General features: G+C 35.1%; 3 protein-coding genes across 15 annotated transcripts in view; 2 read left to right on the top strand and 1 right to left on the bottom strand.

The window, feature by feature from the left end:
* The window catches only part of Ih (hyperpolarization activated cyclic nucleotide gated potassium channel Ih), a 120,853-nt gene extending 105,582 nt beyond the window's left edge, over positions 1 to 15,271 (top strand). For 6 of the 9 annotated variants that reach the window (XM_012375715.2, XM_067353604.1, XM_067353605.1 and 3 more), the window contains 7 exons: positions 73 to 222; positions 532 to 750; positions 830 to 976; positions 1,216 to 1,333; positions 1,502 to 1,790; positions 2,952 to 3,087; positions 3,298 to 15,271. In XM_012375715.2, coding sequence (XP_012231138.2) covers positions 73 to 222; positions 532 to 750; positions 830 to 976; positions 1,216 to 1,333; positions 1,502 to 1,790; positions 2,952 to 3,087; positions 3,298 to 3,444 — 1,206 coding nt within the window. In that variant the 3' untranslated portion in view covers positions 3,445 to 15,271. The remainder of the gene's footprint in view (positions 1 to 72; positions 223 to 531; positions 751 to 829; positions 977 to 1,215; positions 1,334 to 1,501; positions 1,791 to 2,951; positions 3,088 to 3,297) is intronic. The other 3 variants (XM_012375716.2, XM_012375712.2, XM_067353603.1) reach the window with 1 other exon arrangement.
* LOC105677246 (uncharacterized) overlaps positions 12,763 to 21,656 on the bottom strand; it is a 20,777-nt gene continuing 11,883 nt past the window's right edge. For 3 of the 4 annotated variants that reach the window (XM_012375722.2, XM_012375721.2, XM_012375720.2), the window contains exons 4-5: positions 15,888 to 16,448; positions 12,763 to 15,797 (exon numbers count right to left, since the gene is read on the bottom strand). In XM_012375722.2, the coding sequence (XP_012231145.1) occupies positions 15,593 to 15,797; positions 15,888 to 16,448 (766 nt within the window). In that variant the 3' untranslated portion in view covers positions 12,763 to 15,592. Of the gene's footprint in view, positions 15,798 to 15,887; positions 16,449 to 20,552; positions 20,813 to 21,656 lie in introns of those variants that run through there. The other variant, XM_067353610.1, reaches the window with a different exon arrangement.
* LOC105677247 (carbohydrate sulfotransferase 11-like) overlaps positions 20,791 to 21,656 on the top strand; it is an 11,102-nt gene continuing 10,236 nt past the window's right edge. For both annotated transcript variants that reach the window (XM_067353611.1, XM_012375723.2), the window contains exon 1: positions 20,791 to 20,926. In XM_067353611.1, coding sequence (XP_067209712.1) covers positions 20,914 to 20,926 — 13 coding nt within the window. In that variant the 5' untranslated portion in view covers positions 20,791 to 20,913. The remainder of the gene's footprint in view (positions 20,927 to 21,656) is intronic.

Genomic DNA, 21,656 nt, shown 5'->3' with positions numbered 1-21,656 from the left:
CAAAAAGTATGAAAAACATTCAGACGCGTCTGATCCGGCACGAAAGTAAAGCTCTATCATTGTTGTTGGCAGTTCCTGAATATGGCGTCAGTGTTCATGCGGATATTTAACCTGATCTGTATGATGCTCTTAATCGGCCATTGGAGTGGCTGTCTGCAATTTTTGGTCCCTATGCTTCAAGGTTTTCCCAGTAATTCATGGGTAGCCATTAATGAGTTACAGGTAAGTAATCAGCGTTGTCACTTGAATAAATCGGCTGCATCGCAACTAACAAACATTGTGGAGTATAATTAAAAATTAAAAGAAAAAGAAGAAAGAATGAGAAAATAATATTCGTATATTTATATATTTCTTCATCTAAAAAATCGATTTCATCTTATCCTTATTTTCTTCCAGATAAAAGAAATAAATTCTTTCTCATAAACTTTTTCCAAACCTTTAACCTCATATATCTTTTTTAATTTTGCTAATATGAAAGACAAAATAAACAATTGCATGACCAATGCATTCTCATGTTACGCTTATTTGCAGGACTCATTCTGGCTGGAGCAATACTCGTGGGCTCTCTTCAAAGCTATGTCGCACATGCTGTGTATCGGGTACGGTAGGTTTCCGCCACAATCGTTAACCGACATGTGGCTGACCATGCTCAGTATGATCAGTGGTGCGACGTGCTACGCTCTTTTCCTCGGACACGCGACGAATCTCATTCAATCCCTCGATTCCTCGAGAAGACAATACCGCGAGAAGGTAGGTTAGAAGGAGATAAGACGACTAATAATACGATTCGCTCGAAATTGGCCGAAATTAAATTTCTTTTCCCCCGTAGGTGAAACAAGTAGAGGAATACATGGCCTATCGAAAACTACCGAGAGAAATGAGACAAAGAATCACGGAGTACTTCGAACATCGCTACCAAGGAAAGTTCTTCGATGAGGAGCTAATTCTTGGAGAACTCTCGGAAAAATTGAGAGAAGTACGATAAGATACATACATGTGAAATATTTAAATTAACTACCGATTCAACTACCGATATTATCGATTATATACCGGTATATATACCGATTATGCGTGGTAATCATTCCTGAAAAAAAGACGGACGAAAAATTTAAACTTAATGTAATACATCTTTTTACGGGATACAATACTCGGGACAATTTCCATATCTTTTGCTGAAGACAAAAGTTGTACAAAATTTGCATCACTTGCTTGTAGGATGTGATAAACTACAACTGCAGATCGCTGGTGGCGTCCGTGCCCTTCTTCGCGAACGCCGATTCGAATTTCGTCTCGGATGTCGTCACGAAACTCAGATACGAAGTCTTCCAGCCAGGTATATCGATTGTTACTATCGCTAAATGCGTTTTCTATCGCATAGATAAACACATGTACACGTTTAACGTGACGTTTAACGTGACGGCACGGGAAGGTATTTCCCGCGGCGTGTAAGGCGCAGCGCTCAAGATTCGTGCGTGCTATTCAAACGGGAATAAACTTACAGGTGATATCATCATTAAGGAAGGTACTATCGGCTCGAAAATGTACTTTATACAAGAAGGCATAGTCGATATCGTAATGGCGAATGGAGAAGTCGCGACTTCGTTGTCGGACGGATCTTACTTCGGCGAAATCTGTCTGTTGACAAACGCGAGGAGAGTAGCATCGGTCCGAGCGGAGACCTATTGCAATCTCTTCAGCCTCTCGGTGGATCATTTCAACGTCGTGCTGGACCAGTATCCACTAATGCGCAGAACAATGGAGAGCGTTGCCGCCGAGAGGTATAAGCTTTGGTTAGGTTTGTTCTATCGAGTTGGTGTGCTAATAGATGTCAATCATCACTCCCACTTCCATTCTACTTTATTTGAGCATTGTGTACTGTCCGACAAAACGGAGATCAGTCATTTGCCGCCTGTTGAAATCATGTCGCTCGCTCTTTCTCTCTTTCCTCAAACATATCGATTCTCGTATGTGTTATTAGAGTTCGACGCTTGTTTTACACATACACATACACACACATGTCAATCAAATTTGACTTGAAAGAAGAAAAAGAAAAGAATTAAACAAGTATTGCCATAAATTGTGTTTTTCGACTATAAAACGAGACAGTGCAGAATTCAGGGAAGAATCTGGGACAAGTTTCTGATGAAAGCGCACTAACTTAGGATGTTTGCAATGAGTTGAGAGGGTTAAATTTATTCGAAATATCTCTGATACGGCTAGTACGCCGGAATTGAATTGTAAGAATTTACAGTTTACAGTATGCATGTACTGTACGCATACATGGGGGAATGTCCGATATAGCGGTGGATATTTAATCAAGTCGGATATTACCCGATTGAATGACTAACGATTGCAGTTTAACGCCAAAGTGGCAAAAGTTTTACACTCTCGACACATTCATTACATGATAATATTATACTCATAATTTGGCATAACATACTTTACAAATTATTTGAAGTATTATTTTTGTCACACATCCGCGGAGTCATTATTATGCAACGTTAATTCTAGAGAAAATCATACTATCAATTGTAACTTATCTTCTTGACAATGTTGTTGAAGATTGAAGAATGTCGCAGAAATATTTTCGCGACGGAAGAGCACCTTATACAGAATGTAAAAACTATTGTACATCAAAATTTGAGATTTTTCTTCTATTCTTCTGTTGCGATGACGTGAGTCAATGGGCCGACGAGCCTGGAGAGACTTGGTGGTCAGTGTGTGTCAAAGATAGTATTAATTATTTTCTTAGTTTACCTCATTCAACTACCTTTAGCAGTGCAAGTAGTATTGCGAACATATAACAATAACTGTTGAGTACAGATGATAAGCGGCAAGCGCGATAACGTGCCACGAAGCGGATGAATCACTGTGCTGCTAAGTGGTTTAGAATTTGGTGTGAACAACGCCTCATGCGACATTCCCTACGCTTAATCATTCTCTTCTTTTAGGCTAAACAAAATCGGAAAGAATCCTAATCTGGTGGCTCATCGCGAGGAGGATCTTGGCAGTGAATCAAAAACGATAAACGCTGTGGTGAACGCGCTCGCGGAACAGGCCGCGCATGCCAGCGCCAGCGAAGAATCGGTAAGTACACGATCGAATGGTGATTACGAGGTCTGTTATAATTAATGTTATGCGATTTATTTCTAGCTGGAGGAAAATGCAAGTTTTTCTTCATAATATATTATATTTTGCTTTCCAAATTTGCTCATTTCTCGAAATAAGTACTAGAGTTTTCTGTACCTTTCCAAAAATAAATGTGGGTTTTTAACATTTTTTGTCATTATTTATCAGGTGCATAGTATGGAGCTTAGAACGCTGCCGGCTTGTCTGTTACCCAGACCAAAGTCGGAGAATAATTTCGCGAGTGAGGAACTTACGAGAGAAGGACGGAGGATCTTCCACAAGAGCGACACTTTTCACAAGGACTCGTATCAATGACGACACTCGTTTTATTAGCATACACAGAGATATTAACGGCTCCATGTTGGAACAATGGAACTTTTCTCATCGATAGTATATATAGTCGGTGGTTGGTTTTGCGTCCAGTGTTCGGGCGAAGTCCTATAGCAGCGGTCTATACATAGATATCGGCCATGCAAGTAGTCTTTTAGCGATCGCGATTTATAGAGCCTTCTTGTATTAATCTGACGGCATTTTCGTCCGGGACCGTAAAACCGCCGTAAGACAATTGATTCCTATGCTCCAGCCATGATGCAGATTAATACATATGTACATATTATTAATTGCAATTTATATATATATATATATATATATATATAAAATCTCAACGCAATATATATTATATATTACAAAATATTTTTTGCGACGGAAAGAAAAAATTTGAAAAGCAAAGGAGAAACTTTCACACATTTGGCCCCCTTGTTTTTCCAACTTTCTACGACGCCTTTTAGATGATGATGATGATGATGAAGAAGCATCTCATACGTCGCAAAGTTTTAATCTTTTATGAGAACGCAAAATGAAAAGAAAAAAGGAAACATTTACATCTTGGTTGGAGAACATGGAGCCGCGTTCTTTTGCGCCGCGCCTCTTCATTGAGAATAATCGCAGCGTCGCATCAAATGCAATACTAAAAAAGCAAAAAGAGATAAAAAGGACGGATGGACGCAGCGAAGAATGAAGATCTCAAAGACGACGAAGAGCAGGCCTAGACATTTATAGAGAATATGTAGCTCACACATCGTGGAAAAGAAGATTAGGAATAATCCTAAATAACAGTGTAACGATGCGTAATTCTCTGTGATTTTGCAAATTGACGTTTCGCACCGTAGGGAAGAAAAAAACAGTATAATCTACATGAGGAGTTAGGATGCTCTTTTTTTAAGGCAACAATAAATATAGAGAACTCATATGTCGTGAGATCAGAGTATATACAATTGAGTTTAACGCGATTTAGCTTCATACTGTATTAGAGCCGCATAAATAAGTAAAATAATTGTTAACACGTAATATTCTGTGCGGAAGGAAAATGAAAAAACAAAGGAAAAAGGAAGAAATTCATGTAGAATGAAAATAATCTCTTATTAAAGAAGAAGACTTCTCCTCTGTCTTTAGACATGACAAGTTAGATTGCGTTCGGTACTCGCTTGTTTGATAGATTTTTCTTTATTTTGCTACGTCTTGATTCGCTTCAAGAGCATTGTAACAACACTGATAAGACCGAGTAATAATTATACGTTGCAATTCAGTGTCGGATAACGTTCGACAGACCGTCCTGGCACACAAAGTCAGTCGCATGCGATCGAGAATCGAGAGAAAGAGAGAAAAAGGAAAATTGCAATGATTATACAGATTAACCGGTTCTACAAACGCTACCGAGGGCCCGAAGGCTGTGTTTACTTGTTGAGAGTTCTTTGGGCCGCTGTGGTTACATGTCAATGAATGAATATTAAGCGAAACGCAAGCAAAGTATCTTTTTATGAGGTAAAAACAAAAAACCGCGATGTACTATAAGAAGAGAGCTATAAATATTATATAATAAATTACTATTATTGTTATGATTATTACTTGCAAATGATTACTACACCACTACCGCATAATTAGGCGAATAAATAACAAAAAAAGACACAGATACACATATATTATAATGAAATATTGTGCATAAGTGGTTAAATATCATGTTGCAAGATAAGTCTGTAACGTGCAACTATATGCAAAATATGGTTTGACACCGACAAAACCAATACTTATACGAATAGTTAACACATCATTATTCTGCCGGAGCTTTATCTATTGTGTTTACAAAATGTTTTATAAATGCTCATATCTTTGAGGCCAATTGAATCGTATCGATCAATCTCACTTTATTATTATTTCTAGTACCACTTTAGTTATACTTTACTATCATTTTATACACATTAATTAGAGAAAATAATTATATATTGTATTATTTTATTCGTTCACGACTAGGAATCCTAATTACTTCTTAATCCTGAAAAGCACAAGTAAATTTATAGTATAAACGCACAATATAATGTTCCTGGGTTTCTATAAATAAAATTATAATTAAAAGTATAATTTTTTCAAAAATAGCTTATATATTATAGAAGAAATAGATTCTTTTCAGTATTTATTAAGATGAACAATATTCATGAACTTTATGAAATTTCGATAGATCCTTCTTGTGCTCTTTAGGGTTAATAAAATAATGTTTTCCCCGATATATCTTTGTCAGTATGCGTACACTCCAACGCGCGACAGCAGCTTTTCCTTTTAGATTCAAACAGACTTGAGAAGACTACAATACTCCCTTCCGCATAAAAACTAAAGATAGAGTCATTCTTTATTAAAAAAAACAACACACATATATTAATTTTATAATTTTAGTCATGCGACAATGAAACTTTACTTACGAGCGCATGTTTGAAAGAAGTGAGCCGATTGTTTTTTTCTAGTTGACGCGTGTACACGATATCGCAAATACATGTACATATATAACCATGTAAGAGAATTAGGAATTGCGCATTTCATACATATACATATGTAAACATAAACATTTCCGCACGTGCGAGAGAGAGAGAGAGAGAGAGAGAGAGAGAGAGAGAGAGAGAATGAAAAAGAGAAAAATACCTATTTTTCATGTAAGAGAGACATAGTTTTTGTCATTATTTTCCACATCTCCACGCGTCATAAAATATATATATATAAATACCACAATAGTAGCCATGAGGAAGAGAGAAAGGAAATGCGTACGAGTGGTCGAAATATTCCAATGGGGTAGAGTAGTCGTAGACCGCACGATCGACGTTTTTATAGGCTAATCTGTACGAACGGTCTAGGATTAATCTGCCGGTCCGCGGGCCTAACAAGTACGCATTGCTATATATAAATATTACATGTAACATTGTTACTGTGCTCCGAAACGAATGCGAGCGAAAAAGTGAAGTTATATACATAAAAGATAAGGAGAAACTGTACTCTTACTACCACTGCGCTAACCAATAGACACTATTTAGCCACTGTCTATACTTGTGTCGATAAAACGATAAAAAAAAACTGCGGTAAGGAAGTGCTGTGTTAGTATTCTACTCACATACACATACAAAATATTGCGTGTACATATAGGTACTGTACTGTAAGAAGATACGCATCTAGTGCACTACAAAGAAAAGAGAGTATAACGTTTTAGGATAAAACAGAGATCGTGTGACTATTTGAGGAGTGTGAATCTTATTCCGTAAACGCTAACAGACAAGAGTGAGACATTATTAAATAAAAACAAAAAAAAGAGATGATAGTTTTTGTAACGAGAGGTAGGTTACGCATGAACAGCGGAATTTGATCGAAAGCAGGGGAAATAGATCCGGAAATCGGAAATGGACGAATAGTGTATGTATCGATGTAAAACTGGCAATGGCAAGTTCGAGATAACACGAAACGCAGGTCTACATTCGTCGCCAGGAATAACCAGAAATAAGTTACCCTGGATTGCGAGAGCATTAGATATAATTGTCGGCCGCGTGAAACTGATCAAAGAGCGTCAATTTAGCTGCGATCTACACTGAGCGTGTCTCAACGGAATGCTGATGTAGAAAAAGATCGTGAACGTGTGTTTGAAATTTCACATATCAATCGTTCTGTTGAAAGACGTCGCGAAAGTACACACACGTTGAATGCGAAAATTGTTTTTAAAGCGCGCTCGGTAAAAACGCTCGACTAACGTTTGCATTAGCGTGTTGCCTTCATTCTTTAGAATACATATTCAATCTCGCAATTCACACGCGGCAAGTTTCTGACAAAGCTTTGACAAAATTTCCATATTGCACATTCCGAGCATCTCCTTTGATAATCTTCGAAACAAATTTGTCAAGTGTCGTGTACAATGTTTATCGAATATGACAAAGCGACCGTCAAAATTATCTTCTCTTCGAGATAGACTCACAATTTCCGTTTCCGGTTTCAAGGATCAAAAGCTATAAAAATGATCGAAACATACGACTGTCCAAAGCTAAGTGAAATGCTATTAAACGATCCGCTGTCAAGTGTTTCTCAATAATTTTTGCACGGTGACACGGTACGCGGATAGAGTTTTTTTCGGCAAAGGAATATTCTTATGCATCGTTTTGTTCTTTGTTGCCAGATGCCTTTAATCACCAATCGCTTTGACGAATGTCGGATAAAATTGATGCAGTAAAATATCGTTACTTTCAGTAGCTCGTTTTCTAAAAATGAAATTTACGTGAAACGTTGTCATTTAAAAAATCCACACATCCGTTTTTCTACAACTGTTTCAAGATGATGTCTATATAATGTGATTGAAACAACGAATTGTGCATACATCAAAGCTTACGCGTGTGGTAATTCTTGTATAATGTTAAATAGAGAGATGTATGAAATTGTAGAGAACACATATAGATTTTACGATTAGACTCACAGTTACTCGTGAATAATGCTACAAAAATGTGCAGCAGAAAGAGAGAGGGAGAGAGAGAGAGCAAACAAATTTCACAATCGGAAGTAGCAATGATATTTATCTCCACCTATCGAGAATATATTGGCCGCTTAATTGTGATTCGAGATTATTCGTGATTCTAGATCGTGATTATTCGAGAAAATGATTTCAAGAAATAAATCACAATTGTCCATATTTGCGCTTTTTGGAGAGCTAGCTCTCAAGTATCGTGGCACCGTGTAAAAATTGGGGCAGTTTGCTGGGAAGTCTGCGTAGTACGCCTTGTAAAAAATAAAATGAAGGAAACATTACCCTAGTGTCAATTTTCTACGAAAGAGTTTTCTATATACAGGGTTCACACCATGAGCGGGAATTCGATGTCGTGCTCATGATATGAATGTGTACGTACGCTGTGTGGCGCTGATATAATCTGTCGATGTGTTTTCAATTATACGACGTTACGTTTGTAATTAAAATCGTTTTTAATCGCGTGTGAAGAAAAACCACTTGCAGCCGAGAGAATTATCAGTTACAGTAAGAGCTCGTTAAAGATTACCAAATAATGAATGAGAGAAACAAGATATGACGGATATTTGAATTTTCTATGCGAATTAGTTTTCATTTCTTCAGCTATCCGAATGTTTACTTGAAAATTTTGTAAAATAAGACTTTTCGGGAATCTAGCTACAAAGGTGATATATAATAATTGGATGAAATACATGGCAGAGTAGGGATGCTGCGGTTCTCTACAAATACACACATTGCCGGTATCTTTTGCGATATTAATGGTGTAGCTTGCTGGTGTAATATTGCTCGCGTAACTATCACTCACAATTATTTGAGAGTATTAAAGTTGAAAAAAATTAGATACGGATATTATCAATTAATAATTTAACGCTACCGTCGAATACATGCAAAACAAATGAATATGTAGCGGATTATCCGAGTGTTTACGTAAATTTCTGTAAATTCCGTAGCACTTGGTAATTTGCGAAGGATTAACCGATGCTACGCCATTACTCGCAAATGATCTTACACGTGCCATAAAAATGCAAAGTAATAATAATAAATATACGCGCGAACTATGCCGTTCTACGCTGCTGTGCGTATTTCATTAAGGCCGGCTCATGCTGTGAGTAAGCAATAATTAATAGCCAAGGATTTAATTCGTTCGAAACGAGGAAATCAATCGGACCTTCAGCTAATAACGCTTGGTACGTACGACGAACATCTCAAAATGTCGTACTGTCTCTCGAAGATGCATTCGCATTTTATTAACGCCACTTGTATCGAGTGGAATTTGATAGTCGTACGCGTTCTGGCCGAAGGAACACACACTCGTGCTTTTCGAGATCTACTTCTCCTCGTTTTGCGATTTACGTAGCGAATTGCGGTTCGATATATTTTAACAACGGGATAATTAGGCACACAAATCTAGATCGAGGAATTGCATGCGAGTAGGGAAAAATTAGCGCGGACCGCGAATGTGCAAGCCGCAAACCTATACATGCATAAATTTGAATCAGAAGATTACAACTCTTTTCTAAATATAGAGCAGCCATTTCATTTAAAAACCAATTTGATCTTAGCCTGGCTATATTACATTTAGGGAAACACCGGCCGATTATACTTTTATAAAATGTACGAGAAATATTTCACGCGCGTATTTAGACATCGGCACCTCTAAAATATACTTGCCATAACGAATGCCTTAGCAAAATGTTACTGTATAATTGACGTACCAGAAGGGAAGAGAAGGTATATAAATATAATAAGTATACATGCATGACACACACACACATACACAAACACGTCCACACTCACGCACGCACACACACACACACACAACATATTTCATACATCCATACAGGTATACAACACCACACACACACACACACACACAACCAAGCAAACGAGTCAAAAGCCGATGCACATCAAAGGATACATAAGTAGAAAAGGCTATCTACCTTTATCGCGTGCACGCATAACATAAATATCGTGATAACGATCGGTCGCGACAGATAACGATAGATGCTGTGTATGTATAACCATATTAATGAATAACAAAGAGAAGTTGAGTAATTACTCTCAAGCAGTGTACATGAGATCTCTCAGAAGTGCGGCGCAAGACAGAGATGTGAGATCGAAAGAGAGATGTAAAGATGAAAAAACACAGTGTTAAATTTATTATATTCATAATGAATTACACCTTAATGAACAAAAAAGAGGAGAGGGGGTGGAGGGGGGGGGGGGAGAGCGAGCGTGATCATTAATCATGTACATTGCATCGATGGCAATACTCAATTTCACCCGTCCGCATTTAGTTTCTATTTTATACAAGAAAAATGGATTTTATTTCTTCGTTCCAAATCACGCAGTGTTTATGTCTCGTAAAAGAGGGTCAAAAGAAAAATACTATAAATTACATCTGTAATTTGAGTTTTAAACTTTGTTACGCCTTACATATGTGCCACACAGAGAAAGAAAAATCGCAAATATTAAATGTCGAAGAATGTGTGTAAGATAGGAGTTCATAACGTGACGAAAAAATTCAAGAAACCCAACTGATTTTGCACACGCAAATCTTCTTCTTGCCTAAGCAAAGCATTTGTGAAATGAACAAATATCGAAAAAGCATAAAAAGAAATGACAATTTTGTTAGCCAACTATAGCAAAACTATATGAAAATAAAAATACATAATGTGAAATTATTTATCGAAATCTTCAAAGTAATTAGGTTGAGAGTAATCTGCTTCGAAAATGTCTAAATTGTGCACATATTTCACAATATGCGCAATACGTAAAATTTCTCTCGTTTAATTCCGTCATAGTATTGCGATTGTAATTAAACGAATTCCTTTCTCATGTGTGTAATATTAAGCAGATACCTACTAAGCTATACGACGCCAATCAACCAAAGCGACTTTACAAATAATACTCATCTCAAAAAATACGATTGTGGGATACAAATTGTAACCACAGAGAGAGTGCGTACGTTTTGGTATCATATTCGTTATTGAAACTCGACCATTTATAAATCAAACGAATTATCGATAATAACATACTATTTAACATACGAGAAATTTTGTAGCAATATCTCTTTACGACAGCCATACGACAAAAGCTCCTTCAGTTTCTATCTGAAGAAAAACATTATCGATGCATATCGTCACATATTGTGTCCTGCGTGCAAATTATACATGCATCTACATGTGTAACGTTCGAATGCAACATGTCGAGCGTAAGTGCATATACACATACACACCAGTATACAGAGAAACAAGCAGATACGTACTTTTGCGGTTTCATACAATGTCACACTAGCGACTAACTAGCTGAAGAACTAAACTATATGTAAGAGAAAAAAAAAAACGAGAGTAAAAATAATATCAAGTATCAAAGATCAATGGCAAAATAGTTGAGATTCTAGCTTCGTGGCAAAAAAAAAACAATTATTTTCTATGCTATTATTTAATCACTGATAATGTAATCTATGTTAAATTGTCCGCGGATATTCGTGTATATCGCACATGTCGCGCATGCTTAACAAAGCTTAACGAAGCTTTACAAAGCTGCATAATAACAGCTATGCACAACGCACGACTGTTACATCTCTTATCTGTGTAGCTCCTAAAATTTCCGTGTCAAAACACACTGAATATTTCTCATTAGAGATTATTTTCCGATTGTCATTATCGAGTACTGCGTTAGTGGGACATGTCGCCGATATACACGGACGCGTGGACAGACATGTACATATATAGAATGACTTGCAGATTAATATTATAAAGCGACACGCGTTTTACCAATGAAGTCAATCGCGATAAATCGTATAAGTAGCGAAGAGAACAATTACGAGAGAAACAAGTATTAAAACTAATCACTTAGTGGGAAAAGTAATGACGTCTCTACGCTAAAGTCGGCAGAAATAAGGCAAATGTTTATATATTTCGTCGAGACATTTCCACATGCATTATGACGCGACAAACGCAACCGCATGCGAGTATATTACTCTGATTTTACCGCAGCGTCATTACCAGTGTCATAATCAGGATTTCAATCGGTATAAAATATGTTCATTCCTCGTTGCGATATTAGTTCGCCACAAATTAACTTTATGATAAATATTTTCCAAAATGTTCACGTTATATTACCGAACGCCTACAGTAGGACATAGAAACAGAAAAGAAGAATGCTTCGAACAAAATGCAAAATATATAAAAAATTCTATGCAATACTTTTCTTATATGTTGCAAAATGAGGTAACGCATATACTTATAAAAAATTTAGACAATAGTTTCTTCAATTGTGGTTATTTCGAAATGACACTTGCATGTTGGTAAAATGTTAACTTTACTTTCGTTATAATCATTAATAAACAAATATTAATATAATTTAGTGCCTTCGCTGCTACTTATTCTAAGAATAAATACTTTAGTGCAATTAGCGTTGCCTATTCAAAAAACTAATTTCTCCTTCTTTTATCACCCTATGATTCATGCAAAATTTACTTGACCGCGTGTATCTACATCAGACCGTGTTGCAAGCTCGTAAACTTTTCTACAAATAAAATCAAACAAGAAAGAGAGGCTCTGAATTGTAATGAGAAGTGCGTGAAAAGACAATTAAGAAATATGCTTAAGTATTTTCTACACTTATTTCATTCGACAAAAAAGATGCAAAAAGAAAAGCACACATATACACACAAAATAAATACATACATTGAAATTTTAGGTCTCAATGTAGTCTGAAAAACCTGAATATAAAATAAAATCAAACATACGTAAGCAATTGAACAAACATTGAAGAATACTGCTCCCTTATAATTGTATTGAATTTCTCTGTTTATCCTCATGCCTTATTATTACTAAAAAAAAAGAAAAAAAAAAAAAAAAAAATTAAACACAAACTGCGATTATATAATTATGTTACAATTAAATTCATGTAAAAGTGTATTTAAAATACAAAGAGAGTTTGTTACGCAAAGCATGCACATGTAGCACATATAACATATATAGCGATTTGTTTTGAAAATCTGGCGAATAATATGTAGCCATACTGGACGCGTAAAGCATTTAACTCAGACGCTTATTTCGCGCACATTCCACATACTTTATGTTTATCAAATAAATTCGTCACATCTGGTGAAACGTGTACATCACAAAGCTTGCAATCAATCATAATACATATTATAATTCCAAAACCCCGAAAATCATTGTGGATAGCACTGAAATAACGATATTAATTGTAATGCAAAATATCGTATACAAGACAGAGACGACATATGCAATAGCCTAGTTTTCACACTTCATTCTATTGTGTATCATCGAGAATGTATATAATTACTGCGCTATCGTTGTTATGTCACGATACATCAATTATAAAGAAGTTTTATAAATAAAAGGAAAAACAAGTATCGGGGTGTCTATAGAAAAAAAAATTATGTTAATTAAATAAAAAGTTTACTGAAACCGCTGTAATAACCCTAATTTAATTATGAATAGTAGTTCCTTGATCCATCGAGAATCATTAACGTCTCATATTTAATTGCACAATTGTTCACACATTAAACAATTTTTCTTGACGATCTGATAATACATAAAATACATAAAAGACAACATTTTTGAAGAGCGTTTCATTAATAAACTCGAGTTTGTCTTCTTTTGGAATCGGATTTCTCTGACTTCGCTTGCTGACAACCATGTGTTTACGTTATGTGTTTACATTATATTCAATCATTATATTCAAATAAGATAAATTAAAATATACAAAAAAATAAACATACAAATAAGTAAAAAAATTATTATCTTTCGAAACTAATTTTTTTTTAATAATATAAAAAATATATTGTCACTTTTTCTCATTGACTTAGCTTTTGGTTTGTCGATTTAGTAAGGATTACGCTGTGCAATAAATGAATCCATGATCTTTAGATTGCGAAGTTTGTTGCCGAGCAGTTTTACATTCCTACAAGAAACAAGAGCCGCCTTAAAGAGGAACGCGACTCCGGTGGGATCGCGTGACAGCAATCGGCAAAGTGATCGCGTATTCTTATGACAGAATGCTATGCGTACGATTTGAAGCTTGGGAATGCGAGTATCCCAAACTGCGTGTATTAGGGAATTAATGCGATACTCATATAACGACGACGATAATGATGACGTGACGACAGCGCCAACGTCGATTAGTTTATTGTATACGATACATTACCCTACGACACGCTCACAAAGTTGAGGGAAAAAAAGAGAAAATAAATATCTATGTACAATGGAATATGACTAGGGGTATGTATCCGCGTGTACAGTCAAACCCAATGTAGTATGTAAATAAACTAAGCGGACAATACACAAAAGAAAGAATTAATTTATGAGAGAAAGAGAGAGAGAGAGAGAGATGCGGCGATAAAAAAGAAAAAAAAAAAAAAAGAACGAGTAACGTCGTGCTCCAAATTTGCAAATAAATTTTAGCTGCGGACCAGTTCGCAAGGAAGAAAGCTTTTAGGCATTCAAATAAGATTGACTCGCTTTTAACAAGTGTCGTGAACGATCGTAGACTGATAGCGCAATAGTACTTACCTCGCGTCTCGGACGGTACTTTCCTTCCACGTGCGAACGAGCTGATTGACAAAGAATTAAAAAAAGTTAATAAAAAAACTTTATAATAATCATTTGAGGATTGAACAATTATGTATGTATAAATAAAAATTAAACAACCGGTCATAATGATCGATGAGCAAGCCTCGGAATCTTAATTTCAGTTAATTAAAACATATATTATGTACGCATTAATGTCGCATGAAATTTATCAAAATAATTGACATAAACTGCTCCGTCAACTCGCTCCGATTATTTTGTTATTAACTTCAATCTATGAATTGCGAAAAGCACTAACTGTTATTTCAATAAAACTCTCACACATTTAGCCGCTGACATTTCTCTTTCTATTCTACCTTAATTAACAGCGAAGTGTTATTGATTTTACAATGCAAGAATCATAATACATATATCGTAAGACATATTGTATACTACTGCGACGCATAAATCAGTCGAGATAATATATAGAATGCAGGCATACGCAAAAACATCTGTAACAAAGCGGCGACTGTATACATTATGTATCAAAAAAAGAACTATATGTAATCGTTGATGACGTTAATACACATTGATCATAATGATATTTTTTATCAACAGTGCTCAGCAAGGTCTACTGATCCATATTGATTCACTCATTAACTCGCTCACTCACTCTGTCACTTCGATCCAGTCACTACTCATTCACTACAATATATAGTATATATATACATTGCGAACATGTGCTTTATATAGTTTAACAAAATAAATTATTTCAAAAATTTGCAATGTTTAACATCTTTTATTTTCACTCGTCAGTAATATATATCGTAAGTATCGTAAGATATATATTGTAACAAAAAATCTCTAAGTAAAAATAAAACGATTGATATCAGTTGAATACAATAATTAGATAAAACAGCAAAAGTTTATTTATTTAACATTGTTTTTTTTCCATTTTGTCGATTTTTTACAACAATGTATATTTATATATGATATTAGATATCAACGCACAACAATATTACATATTGCCTATTGAACGAAAAGAATACTAGATATAACAATGTTTAAAATGTGCAATATTTTCGGTTACGAAATCAAGCACTTAGGAAATAAGCAAGTCTGTTATTGCTTTTGCTTCTTGTATCTCGAGAGTACTCTTCTTGTCGCGAATTAATTCCAACTCGCGTATTAGAGCCGTCGCAGCGTCAACGTAGTCATCGATCTCCTCCACAACGATCACGTTGTGGCCATCCTTTGAAAACTCGTCTCGCAAAAGATGCAAAATTACGTTGAGCTGGCTGACAGATCTGTAACCGTATCGCCGATAATGAAAATCGACCTCCTATCAACTTTCGTAAATATCAAAGCGCGATTCGAGGAGTCCGTACTTCCATTACCTGGCAAAAATCTTGACGCTCATTTCGTTGACAGTGATGGATTGTATCTCGATCAGACAATACATGAGAGACAAGTGCTCCTTCACCAGAAAGATGTCACTGCAGACTCTTTCGAACGCCTTTGTACCCAAGAAATGAAAGAATTGTTTCTTCCAGGACTCATATTCGTCTTGATTGTTTTTCAAAAGCCGAACAATGCTCTCTGCGTTACATGTGCTTTTCAAAGCTAGTACTGCACTATGCTCGTTCTCTTCTAAGAACTTTATGCATGAGCTGTCGATCGTTTCGGCGATGGTGAGTTGAATAGGCGGCACTGGAATTTGATATTGTATCTCGTCGATCTCGTACGAGATCGTGCTCCAGTACTCGACGACCGATTCTCGATCGAACGTCGGTAGATCGAGCACCATCGTCGCCACGACGTGAACAGAGCCGGGGTAGATCAAGTTGATCTTTTCCCAATGAAAGTAGCTCTCTGCTTTCAATTTCCAGAACATCGACTCACCGCATATCTCCATCTCGTCCCGTATGTATGGGTAATATCTCGGGTTGAGCAACGTGCTGCAAAGAAAACTTACGTAGTCGCCTTCTGCGCTATTCGCTATCGCTGTACATAGAAGCGATGGATTTCTCTCTTTTAGTAGAGTACAGTTAGTAGATATTTCTCTTTATATTTTATTAAAATTAGTTAGTAAGAAGACAGATATTGTAGTCTTGTAAGAATTTTAGTATAGTTAGTATAGTTAAAAAGTTAGTACACAAGATATATGTCTTTTTCAGATATTTCTACATGTTTTAGTAAAATATCTGTTGCTGCTTCTAACAAATGTAAAATAATATTGATTGTTGTTTCCTTTAATCGCTTCGAAATGAAAATGTGATTGTGAGATTCGTTCTACTGGAAAACTTTACGCAGCTGCCTACATCACTATTTCATTTATTATCTCATTAAATAATATATAAGAATATATGTTTTATAAATTGAACATCACAATCGTGATGAATAAATTTTATTTGAAAATTTGAATTTTATAATCATGACAGCCACTTTTTGAAGTATTCTTTCACTTGCAAATAATTATATAATTATAAAAATAATCTCTTTGCCAAATCACGGCATTATGTTTTTCTCATGATTTAGAGGAAACATTTCTGAAAAGATATCACACGAGAAACGATCAATATTGTCGGAGATAGAAAAAAATTATGTTTCATCCTTCGGTTAGATATTCCAAAAAAATTATTAACGTGTGTACAGGTTTTTAAAAATAAAAAAAAATATTGTGAATTAAAAACACAACAAACTAAAATTCATCAATGACAATGCATCGCGTGATATAGATGCAAGTTTGCATCGTTGTATTTACATCATTTAATGATGATAGTGCATGACTTGCTTACTTAGACGGAGAATACTTGAGAGCTTAGCGATACAGAAACAAATGCTTCCGATGTTATAAAACTATTGCAGCATTTTTGTAAATTTGATTCTTTTATTTAAAAAATTCAATTTTGTAGTATTGTACAATGCTGCTTTTTGTTAAAAAATATTGTTAAAATCTTAATAAGATTACAAAATTCTTAGCCTATATCAAACTTCAACTTTACTGTAAAGACCATTATACAATATAGTTTTTAATTTTTTTGTAATAATTCTAAAATATTCTGTCAAATGGTCATTTAAAATTTTCACTTTCTTCAATTGAAAAAGTTGTACACTATTAAATAATTATATACTAAAAACGGAAACTCTCTCTGCAAAGATTAATAACAATTCTTACACAAGACACTTTAATGGAAAATTTGTATAAAAATCTAAATTTACAATTTTTGTATTTGAATATCAACCTATAGCAATCACATTGAAAAAATTTGCAGAAGAAGTACATAAGTCACAATATACATCGTATACTGAAAGGTTCATTAGCTAAAGAAATTGAGATCTCGATGTGAGAATAATCGAAAATGAACCAAAATTGGTACCATAGAAAGAAATAAGAATACACTACTCCAACTTTCGTTATTCAGACAATTCAACTTTACTTTAATTTTGTGTGTGCGTGCGTGCGTGCGTGTGTGCGTGTGTGTGTATGTGTGTGTGTGTGTGTGTTCCCTTTTCTACAAAATTCGATTTCTAATGTCGTCTCTACGAAGTTGGGAATCAACCTAAATTACGCATTAAAATCTTATCTTATCGTTCTGGAAATTAGATACTTCCTTTTGATAACTCGATTTAAGAAAAACTTAATTGATTAATCACAAATATAAAAAATTTAAAATTCAAATTCTTATCGTAATACAATTAGAATAATTGTAATTGTCAATTTATTTCTTCCATTTGATTATTTCATTTAAATAAAAAAATTTATTTCGCTATTTTCGTTTTGACTATGCGCGCGTGCATGCACGCACGTACATGCTTACACCGGTAATATTCCAGCTACCATTGTAAATAAACTATCGCTGTATAAAAAAAATAATGCTTTCTTTGAAAGAAAAAAAGAAAAAAAATTCAGGTCACATACGGTCAGATAACGCGATTGTCAGGTCAGCAGTTATACACATGCGATCTGACCTTGAATGCAATATTTGCACCGACAATATCATCATGCATCATGCATCGACCCGTGAACAAAGATACTAATCGCAGTGTTCCTGCAAAAGCATAATACCGAAATATCGATGACAGTGAAATAATTTTATTAAGCAAACTATTCTTTGTGGAATGTTGTTATAATTTGCAACATTTATTTGTCTTCTTTTTTAATCCAAATAAAATCTATTATTTTTTAAAAAACATTTAAATCAAGTAAAGCACAAAAACGCAAATCAATGCCTATTCTTACGTACGAGAGACAATCAGAAAGGAAGAATATATATTGATTGGTAGTAAATATGTGAAAGTGTAATGGTAATAATATTTTTTAATCTTCTTTTAAACGTAATATCGCTCCCTAAATTGAGACACCGTGGCAAAAATTTACGTATTTCTTGATTAGAAAAGTTTTTTGCTACCAATATCTTGATTTGGTTACTATTTGGTATAACTATCTTCGTCTCGCTAATGCTATTAAATCGATGTGCTGTTAAAAGTTTCCTCAAATAAAGAAACAAACAAAAGTAAAAGAGTGAAAAAATATTTCACCAACAGATTCAACAGCGATGATAAAGTGAAAACAGTCGTACGAGAATGGAATCAACAACAGACTTCTTTGACCAAGAGATACAAAAAGATAATATTAAAAACAAAGGATTTCTTCTATTTATTAACAAATTACTTTTTAAACGACGGTAAATATTTTATTTTCACGTTTTAACCTGAGTTGACGTACAGATAACGACAAAAAAGACCATGAATGCAAATGTCGAATTATAATATAACAAAATTTCAAACATAATATATAGTAGATAAAATATGGTACACACTACTTTCAATGACAATTGGTCACTTTAAATATCAATCAAACTATTTGTACCAAAAAAAAGATTGAAAAATGTTAATTGCGTTTGCAAAACTGGATACGATATTCAATCGACGCACGAGAGTTTATCAGAACACTCAGACAGCAATTTTAAACTGCAATTCGTAAATATTGGCAATTCGCAAATGTATGGCGCGATCGATTCACCGCAAATCACAAATGAGTAATTAAAATTTTAATTTTAACTGAACGGCCTTTTCAACCGAAAAGACAATCGCATTCATGGTATACGGTAGCTCACTAACCGCAGCACGATGCGGTGCGTTTGCGCGAGAAACATCTAGCGACAAATCGACCTGCGAAAAAACCGACCAATCGACGAAAACAAGCAAGCAGCAGGTGTGGTTTCAGATACTTGATGCACCCCTGCATAAGATTAAAACTTACTATCTCATATTAATCACATTTGCTTTAAAATAATAAATAAATTTAGTTTAATTCAGAAATAAATCATGTTTGGTCTCATAATTTCATTATTTATTATTATTACAAAATATTTTTGAATATTTTTATCCATTCCTAAGAAACCAAAAAATATTTGTATATAACACTTTTTTTTAATGTGCGTGCGTAATGTATGCCATAAATTTCCGCCACTGCATTTATATTAAACATGGTTACTTATTTATTAAACATAACAATGTTGCAGCTTACAAGATCTAACAAGTTTGTCGAAAATCTTGTTAAATTTCCACATCAGTTTTTAAACAATTTTGATATAACATATTTTAGTACTTATTGTTATCTTTCAAAATATTAGAAAAATTAAATTTTACTTTTATCACAAATATTACAAGCAAGGATTAATAAATTTAACTGACTGAGAGATACTGAAGAACAAATTTTTTAATTTTTTTGTTATTTTTATTCATTTACTACTAAAAAAACTATACTCCGACATTTTTCTTTAAAAAATAAAAAAATAAATAAAAAGAAGAAGAAAAAAAGACTGAAACATTTAACACAACCATAATTTAACACATTTCTTCCACGAATTTAGATATATTTAAATATATGGAGATTTTTGAGAAAGTTGAGATACAACTTCAGTTTTGAGTTGAAGAAATCAATAACGTAGATTAATTCGTCAAAGTGTGAAACAATGACCCAGAACAGCTAAACCAGCGTCAAAGCTTTCATAGCTGTCAATTGTGGAGCAGAAATAACACATCGCGCCTATTACCTAGCACCCCGAGAAACCGGCCCTGGTGGAACGCGCGGGTCGGGTGGTAGCGTCGGACGCGAGCGTCGAGGCGCCTGTCTGTAGAACGGGCCGGTCGGTCGCGGCCTCAGTGATCTGCACGATGCCGCCGTGATCGTACGGCGTTGTATTTTTCCCTGGCGACACGCGCACGCATCACGTGGCACACGCATCGCCGTCCGGGTCCCCGGAACGCTTCCTGCCTCCTGCGGCGCAACCACGTCTAAACATCTCTCTCGCATCGACGCGTTCCACCGATTCTCGCGATCCGGGGGAGAAGCGACGCCCGTCGACGACGTTGGTGCGCGACGACAAATGCGTCAGTGATTCTGTCGTCGGATATATGCCCGGAGAAGGTACGCGTGAGAAATACGATCAACTCTAGAGACTGATCTGCCGATTGATACCGCAGACCTGCATAAATCCCGGGATTAGAAGGGCCACCCATTGACCCCGTGAACCCGTGCACTCGCGCACAGCTGTACTTGGCCGCTTTAACGAATGCAATTCGATCTGTTAACACTGTTATTCGGTTACGCGATACTTTTTATACTAGCATCGTGGAGAATGATGCTTAAAACGTTAACGTGTGTAATGTTGAACAATCACATACGTACCACATATAAAATTGCCACAGTGGCTCGTAAGCTGATGGTTTCGCAATAAAATCTGAGACACGCGAGCGTCGACGTTACAAAAACTTTGTAGATTAGTTTCGATAAAATCTAACTAAAATACTTTGTCATTAATATATCGACTAACTTTAATCAAGATTTGTTGAATTTCCTTCTCTTCTCCGTATTCTAATTAATATTATAAATTGGAATTAGACAAAATATTAATTAAACTGCAGTTATAATATTATCGACGTTGGTGAAAATAAATCTGGGAATTGACAACGCTCAACTTTTATGTACTTACTGTAATGTAATTGACTTTCTTTTTACTTTTGCATAAGAAAATCAAAGCCAAATTGCGCTGACAATATTGATCAGTTGCAAACAAAAGATTCTCACTGTTCTTTTCTACAAAATAGATCACGATAGGTGAATCGAAAATGTAGATAAAAGATATACACGAAAAATA

The sequence above is a fragment of the Linepithema humile genome, chromosome 4 (genome assembly GCF_040581485.1).
Source record: "Linepithema humile isolate Giens D197 chromosome 4, Lhum_UNIL_v1.0, whole genome shotgun sequence".
NCBI classification, from domain to species: Eukaryota; Metazoa; Arthropoda; class Insecta; order Hymenoptera; family Formicidae; genus Linepithema; species Linepithema humile.
The sequence above is the reverse complement of the archived record's forward strand: the minus strand, read 5'-3'. Positions and strand labels throughout refer to the sequence as shown.